At 41.0% G+C, this 8,874-nt stretch overlaps 1 protein-coding gene across 1 annotated transcript in view; it reads right to left on the bottom strand.

Annotated features, from left to right (window-relative positions):
* Positions 1 to 8,874, bottom strand: part of LOC105000664 (coiled-coil domain-containing protein 162-like) — a 69,178-nt gene that overhangs the window by 24,900 nt on the left and 35,404 nt on the right. The window contains exon 10 of the mRNA XM_010856631.1: positions 1,963 to 2,072. Coding sequence (XP_010854933.1) covers positions 1,963 to 2,072 — 110 coding nt within the window. The remainder of the gene's footprint in view (positions 1 to 1,962; positions 2,073 to 8,874) is intronic.

Raw genomic sequence — 8,874 nt, forward strand, 5'->3', positions numbered from 1 at the left:
TTTGTACAGTTCTTCTGTGTATTCTTGCCACTTCTTAATATCTTCTGCTTCTGTTAGGTCCATACCATTTCTGTCCTTTATCGAGCCCATCTTTGCCTGAAATGTTCCCTTGGTATCTCTAATTTTCTTGAAGAGATCCCTAGTCTTTCCCATTTTGTTGTTTTCCTCTATTTCTTTGTATTGATCGCTGAGGAAGGCTTTCCTATCTCTCCTTGCTATTCTTTGGAACTCTGCATTCAAATGGGAATATCCTTCCTTTTCTCCTTTGCTTTTCACTTCTCTTCTTTTCACAGCTATTTGTAAGGCCTCCTCAGACAGCCATTTTGCTTTTTTGCATTTCTTTTCCATGGGGATGGTCTTGATCCCTGTCTCCTGTACAATGTCACAAACGTCCATCGATAGTCCATCAGCCATTCTGTCTATCAGATCTAGTCCCTTAAATCTATTTCTCACTTCCACTGTTTAATCATAAGGGATTTGATTTAGGTCATACCTGAATGGTCTACTGATTTTCCCTACTTTCTTCAATTTAAGTCTGAATTTGGCAATAAGGAGTTCATGGTCTGAGCCTCAGTCAGCTCCTGGTCTTGTTTTTGCTGACTGTATAGAGCTTCTCCATCTTTGGCTGCAAAGAATATGATCAATCTGATTTCAGTGTTGACCATCTGGTGATGTCCATGTGTAGAGGCTTCTCTTGTGTTGTTGGAAGAGGGTGTTTGCTATGACCAGTGCATTCTCTTGGCAAAACTCTATTAGCCTTTGCCCTGCTTCATTCCGTATTCCAAGGTCAAATTCGCCTGTTACTCCAGGTGTTTCTTGACTTCCTACTTTTGCATTCCAGTCCCCTATAATGAAAAGGACATCTTTTTTGGGTGTTAGTTCTATAAGGTCTTGCAGGTCTTCATAGAACCCTTCAACTTCATCTTCTTCAGTGTTACTGGTTGGGGCATAGGCTTGGATTACCATGATCTTGAATGGTTTGCCTTGGAAACGAACAGGGGTCATTCTGTCTTTTTTGAGATTGCATCCGAGTACTGCATTTCGGACTCTTTTGTTGACCATGATGGCTACTCCATTTCTTCTAAGGGATCTCTGCCCACAGTAGTAGATATAATGGTCGTAAATGTGGAGAAAATGTTTCGAAAAACTGAGCACATTTTGCTAAGGCAGGCTTTAAAAGTGATTGAATTTCAAAGGAAGCTAGATTCATAGCTACTTACTGCACTTTGGTATAATTTGTTAAAGACCCTAAAAACTCTGTTATGGCCAAATATCTACATATACACTCCTATCTACCCTTTATAGTAGATTCTTTTGATTTAGAAAGGTACCTTTTGTCAATAGTAAACAGTTCAAAACTCCAAGGACTATATGTATGACTGTTGTATGTATTAACTATATATTATTGTTATATACACATTATATAGAGTTGTTATGACTTCAAATACTGTTAAATACATACAAATTATTGATACTGGCTTCCTTTGGGAAAGGAAACTGGAGATGATGGATGGAGTGGAGGACATATGAAAATGCTACCTTTTGGAGCTGTTGTTTTTTTCATGTTGTTCATTTAAAAATGTTTTCTAGGTAGCATTTTCATAGGCTATTTTGTTTTTTCCTTAAATTTTTATACTAAAAAATCAACAACAGGAAATGTTGCTAAAAATAAGTCATCCATAAATAAGCTCCAAGGTTATGTGGAAAATTAGCCAAATCTGAAATGAGCCAACATGCATATTATAATTACTCTCCCATCTTAGTTAAAAATCAGTCTTTTTCCAAAATTAAAATGGTAACATGTGATTTCTACTTTGAGTTCAGGCTCGGTTCTCATATCTGCACTTTAGGGGAGTGAGGGAAGCATTAGGAGATGTATTGAAAAGAAAGTCTTTCTCATTTGGGTTTGTTTAAAAAAAAAAAGCAAATGACACTCTAGAATGACTAATTTTCACCTCATACCTCTAATCCACCATCCTGGTAATTCTCCAATAATCTCTGTACAAAATTTTCAACTATTTGCGGTCTGATAATTGAAAAGTTTTCTTCCATGACTTGGTGTTTCCAAAGGTCTAGGGAAAGAAACACCAATAATAGTATCAGGAAACATTGAACAACTATTAATAGTTACAAGTTGGCAACTGTCCAAGACACAACACAAGGTGTCATTTCCAAACACACAAAAACTGACGGGTGAGGGAGGGGAGGTGGTGGCTGAGGATACGGGGCCCTCCAGAACACGGGAATAAGGACGATCTCTAACAAGATTCCTAAGAAAAGGTTTGGAAAACACCTCTGAAGCCCAGTGGACAATATTTTGTTACCATAATTATTGACCTTATATGACATCTGTTTTCATAAAGTCCCTCCATGTAACTGAACAATTATTTTGATCTAACACAACTATCAGAAATAAATGAAGAGCTATTATATTTATCTATTTAAGTGTTACAAATTCAAGTAAGTTGAATACAGAGTTGATTTTAAAAGGTCAGGAAATTCAAAAGAAAGAAGAAAGAGTCACAGATTAGAAAGTGTAGAGAGCTGCAGAATATGAACTTTAGCTCCTGTACTGAAGCAGCAACAAGGCCAACACACATGTGATAAGTGAAAAAGTGAAAGTCGCTCAGTCGTGTCCGACTCTTTGCGACCCCATGGACAGTCCATGAAATTCTCCAGGCCAGAATACTGGAGTGGGTAGCCTTTCCCTTCTCCAGGGGAATCTTCCCAACCCAGGAATCAAACCCAGGTCTCCCGCATTGCAGGTAGATTCTTTACCAGCTGAGCCACAAAGGAAGGATGTGATAAGGCATATACACAATTATTGAGTAGCATTGTTTAGGACATCAAAAACTTAGAAACAACACACAAACCATGGTATATCCTTCCAATGGGATAGTATGCAACTGTAAAAAAAGAGAAAAATTTCTCCGTGTGTGAAAAGAATATTCATAAATCTATGAATTAAGATGGAAAATGCAAGGTGTAGAACAGTGGATATAAAATCCTATCTTTTATAAGAAAGATACAGTAAATACAGTAAAGGGAGAGGCCATCCCCTCAAGCCTATTCAAGGTCATTGCTCCAAAAATTTGGCTTTCTCTGATGTCATCACTTCTGTTTTCCTGGGTCCTTCACAACAGCACACGTTATTTCTTCAACCTCATAAAAATCTTCCACTTGACCCCATTTCCCATGTTAGCCTTTGCTTCATTCCTTTGCTCCTTTTTCAGCAAAACTCTCCAAAAGAGATGTCTACACTTATTGTCTGTGACTTCTTTCAAAATCCTTCTTAGACCCGCTCACCCAGCTGTTACCTTCACCATTCCACTGAAAGTGATTCTGTCATAAACACCAGTGACCTCAACATGGCTAAAACCAGTGTTTTTACTTGACTTCCAGTAACATTTCACACAACTTTCCACTTCCTCTTGCTTGAGAAACGTCCATCACCAGACGTTGGGGGACCACTCTGTCCTAGTTCTCCTCTACCTCTGTTTCTTGTAGGCTCCTTTTTCTGGTTTTCCTTCTACCCCCCAGCCCCACCCAGCTCTTAACATTAGAGTGTCGCAGGACTCAGCCCTTGGTTTGCCTTTATGTTTTTTCTATCTATACTCACCCCCTTGACTATCTCATCTAGTATCATGGCTAAATACCATCCATATGCTGACAAGTCTCAAATTTAGATCAAATGCCCACTTGGCATCTCTTCTTGCATGTCTGAAAGCATTTCAAACTTCACTTGTGCATAATTAAACTTCTGATCTTCCCTCCCTAATTTGCCATCTCAGCAGATGGCAATTCAGTTTTCCCAAATGCTCAGGTCAAAAATCTTGGCGTCATCATGGACTCTTCTCTTTTCTCCAAACCCTGTACCCAATCCATCAATGACTTCAAAAATATGCCCAGAATCTTACCACTTAATACTTCTACTGCTCCTAACTTTGTTTGATTCACCATCTTCTCTTGCTTAGATTCATAATGCAATAGCCTCAAAACCAACCTCTCCTTTCTTCAGCCTTTTCTTTCCAGCATAGCAGCCAGAGAAATTCTATTCAAAAATAAGTCAGATCATGCCACTCAAATTCTGGGACAGGCTCCCCATCACATTCAGAGTAAACACTGAAGTCCTCACGAGAGCCTACATGATATTGCCCTTTCATGTTTCCTCTCTGACATCCCCTACTGCTCTCCTTCACTCTCTCCACTGCAGCTACACTTGAGTCTTTGCTGTTCTGTAAACATGACAGGTATGCTCTGCTTCAGGGCTTTGTATGGGTTGTCTTTCTGTCTGCAATGCTCTTCCTCCAGATACCCTGCATAGCTAACTCCTTCACCTTCTTCAATTTCACTCAAAATGTCACTTTCTCAGTAAAGTCTATCCTGACCTCCCTATTTAAAATGACAATGTGTCCCTTCAAACCACCACACCACCATCCTCCTCACTCCACTATTTTCTTATTTCTTATGTGCCTTGATTATTGTCTGTCTATCCCCTACAAGATGATAAATTCCATGAGAATAAGGATTTTTGCTCCATGACAATTAGGATGTCCTCCCTTATTCATGGTTTTGCTTTCTGCAGTTTTAGTTGCCTGTGGTCAATTGCAGTCTGCAAATACTAGATGGAAAATTGCAGAAATAAACAACTCATACATTTTAAATTGAGCATTGTCTTGAGTATCACAGTGAAATCTCATGCCATCCAGCTATGTTCTGCCCCACCTGGGATCCCCAACCACTAACATAGTCTTCTCCTGGCATCAAAGCATGGACATCACAACAGCTGTATGATCCAGGATCACCCAAAGCAGATGATCCCCCTTCTGACCTATCATCGAAGCTCAATGGAAGCCTGAAGAGTGCTAAATCACAGTGTCGACGTCACTTTCTCTCGTCACATAGGCATTTCATCATCTCATACCATTACACAAAGAAGGGTGAGAACGGTACACTATTTTGGGAGAGACTACATTCACATAACTTTCATTACAATATATTGTAATTTTTCAATTTTATTATTACGACTTCCCTGGTGGCTCAGACAGTAAAGTGTCTGTCTACAATGCGGGAGACCTTAATTTCTTACTGTGCTAAACTTACAAATTAAACTTTATCACAGGTATGTATGTATAGAAAAAAAGATAGTATACTATATACATACATATATATAGTAAAGACACTGTATTTACTGTAGTACAAATATGTATATATATTGGAGCAGGCAATGGCAACCATGCGCTCGGATGGTAAAGAATCCGCCTGCAATGTGGGAGACCTGGGTTCAATCCCTGGGTTGGGAAGATCCCCTGGAGGAGGGGATGGCAAGCCACTTCAGTATTCTTGCCTGGAGAATCCTATGGACAGAGGAGCCTGGTGGGCTACAGTCCATGAGGTCACAGAGAGTCGCGCATGACTGAAGCAACTGAGTATACATACGTGTGTGTGTGTGTGTGTATGTGTGTGTGTGTAGGGTTTGGTACTATCCCCAGTTTCAGGCATCCTCTAGGGGTGTTCAAACATGCTCTCCACAGAAAAGGGGGGACTACTATATGCCCAAAACAGTGCTTAAAATATATAGCCTAGAAAATAGCAGGTGCTTAGGTAATAGGTATTGAATAAAAGGATGAATTAGTGTATGTATAAAAAGCACTGAAAGGATACATTAAAAACTGAAAAAGATGATTACATAGCAGTGGCAATGAACCTTCTAAATATATGTTTTGTGTCATTTTGAGTTTTGAACCAGGTGAATGCATTATCTGTTAAAAAAAATCAAGTTAAATATATGACAGTGCTGCAACAATGAAGTATGTCAACACTCTAACTTCCATGTGCATGGTAATTATGCTGGGTGGGGCCTATTTCCTTATGCATGGTGCCAGGAGGGTCATTTTTTTAAAAAATTAAGGTATAATTGGCCTACAACATTGTGTTAGTTCCAGGTTCAAATAGTGATTCAATATTTCTATAGATCACAAAATGATCACCACCGTAAGTCTAGTTACTGTTTGTCACCATACACACTTATTGCAATATTACGAACTATATTCCCTATGCTGTATATTTCATCCTGTGGCTCATTTATTTTGCAGCTGGAAGCTTGTACCTCTTAACTTCCCTCACCTCTTCTCTCCTCTTCCCACTCCAGGGGAGTCTTGAAACTAACAGAGACCTATGGCCTCAGAAGTAGGAGCCACGCCCTGTTCCACCCGCTTGCTTTTCTGTTGGGGGTGGGACTGGCTCTCAGCAAGTGCACCCACAGGGCCTCTCCCTGCCTCTGGCTGTTTCTAATTTTAGATGGGATTTCCTACCCATACTTCCATTTTTCTGACAGGAGACTTAGTACACACAAGAGAAAGCATCCAGCAAAACCCTCCCAGAAATGTGATATGACAGAGCAGGAGCCTCTGGAACTTACATTTACTGTTATTTATTGGGGGTCCTGGTTTTCAAAATCGGATTCCACATTTCTTCTACAATTGGCTACTTTCCATCATAAACAAATAAATCTGATTTTGTTTTTTTCTTTGGATATATCGCCACTCTCCTAATACAGTTGAAGTAGGAAATCCAAAAGAATTAATGTTGTGACTAGAAGTTCATGCTTCTAAGAAGTTTAAGACTTTCACAAATCTAAACTTTGATAGGACAGAGCTCATGTACGCTTCAGAAATTCTCAGATAAGGAAGTGTGTATAGCGTTTTTCTTTCAGGGTACTCTCCTGGCAGGTCACTGGCTCACAGATAAGCCTGGAGAGGGGCTACACACTTCTAGTTTGGAGACCTTCCCCTGCCAAATGCCTACAAAGCTGGTTTGGCATTTAGCTATGGGCTCAGCTGAGGGAGCAACCCCACGTCCAAGGAGCGGCAGCTGCACTGGTGCAGGAGAGCCGAGAGGAGCTACTCCACGTTCAAGGTCAGGAGGGGCAACTCGTCCAAGGTAAGGAGCAGTGGCTGTGCTTTGATGGAACAGCTGTGAAGAGATACCCCACGTCCAAGGTAAAAGAAACCCAAGTAAGACGGTAGGTGTTGCGAGAGGGCATCAGAGGGCAGACACACTGAAACCATAATCACAGAAAACTAGCTAATCTGATCACACGGACCACAGCCTTGTCTAACTCAATGAAACTAAGCCATGCTGTGGGGGGCCACCCAAGACAGACGGGTTATGGTGGAGAGGTCTGACAGGATGTGGTCCACTGGAGAAGGGAATGGCAAACCACTTCAGTGTTCTTGCCTTGAGAACCCCATGAATAGTATGAAAAGGCAAAATGATAGGATACTGAAAGAGGAACTCCCCAGGTCGGTAAGTGCCCAATATGCTACTGGAGATCATTGGAGAAATAACACCAGAAAGAATGAAGGGATGGAGCCAAAGCAAAAACAATACCCAGTTGTGGATGTGACTGGTGATAGAAGCAAGGTCCGATGCTGTAAAGAGCAATATTGCATAGGAACCTGGAATGTTAGGTCCATAAATCAAGGCAAATTGGAAGTGGTCAAATAGGACATGGCAAGAGTGAACGTCGACATTCTAGGAATCAGTGAACTAAAATGGACTGGAATGGGTGAATTTAACTCAGATGACCATTATATCTACTACTGTGGGCAGGAATCCCTTAGAAGAAATGGAGTAGCCATCATGGTCGACGAAAGAGTCCAAAATGCAGTACTTGGATGCAATCTCAAAAACGACAGAATGATCTCTGCTCATTTCCAGGCAAACCATTCAATATCACGGTAATCCAAGCCTATGTCCCAACCAGTAATGCTGAAGAAGGTGAAGTTGAACAGTTCTATGAAGACCTACAAGACCTTTTAGAATTAACACCCCAAAAAATGTCCTTTTCATTATAGGGGACTGGAATGCAAAAGTAAGAAGTCAGGAAACACCTGGAGTAACAGGCAAATTTGGCCTGCTGCTGCTGCTGCTGCTAAGTTGCTTCAGTTGTGTCCGACTCTGTGCGACCCCATAGACAGCAGCCCACCAGGCTCTGCCGTCCCTGGGATTCTCCAGGGAAGAACACTGGAGTGGGTTGCCATTTCCTTCTCCAATGCATGAAAGTGAAAAGTGAAAGTGAAGTCGCTCAGTTGTGTCCGACTCCCAGCGACCCCACGGACTGCAGCCCACCAGGCTCCTCCGTCCATAGGATTTTCCAGGCAACAGTAGTGGAGTGGGTTGCCATTGCCTTCTCCAAATTTGGCCTAGGAGTACAAAATGAAGCAGGACAAAAGCTAATAGAGTTTTGCCAAGAGAATGCACTGGTCATAGCAAACACCCTCTTCCAACAACACAAGAGAAGACTCTACACATGGACATCACCAGATGGTCAATACTGAAATCAGATTGATCATATTCTTTGCAGCCAAAGATGGAGAAGCTCTATACAGTCAGCAAAAATAAGGCCGGGAGGTGACTGAGGCTCAGACCATGAACTCCTTATTGCCAAATTCAGACTTAAATTGAAGAAAGTAGGGAAAATCAGTAGACCATTCAGGTATGACCTAAATCAAATCCCTTATGATTATACAGTGGAAGTGTAAATAAATTTAAGGGACTAGATCTGATAGACAGAATGGCTGATGGACTATGGATGGAGGTTTGTGACATTGTACAGGAGACAGGGATCAAGACCATCCCCATGGAAAAGAAATGCAAAAAAGCAAAATGGTTGTCTGAGGAGGTCTTACAAATAGCTGTGAAAAGAAGAGAAGCAAAAAGCAAAGGAGAAAAGGAAGGATATTCCCATTTGAATGCAGAGTTCCAAAGAATAGCAAGGAGAGATAGGAAAGCCTTCCTCAGCGATCAATGCAAAGAAATAGAGGAAAGCAACAGAATGGGAAAGACTAGAGATCTCTTCAGGAAAATTAG

Source organism: Bison bison, unplaced genomic scaffold (genome assembly GCF_000754665.1).
Source record: "Bison bison bison isolate TAMUID 2011002044 unplaced genomic scaffold, Bison_UMD1.0 scf7180017864373, whole genome shotgun sequence".
Classification (NCBI taxonomy): Eukaryota; Metazoa; Chordata; class Mammalia; order Artiodactyla; family Bovidae; genus Bison; species Bison bison.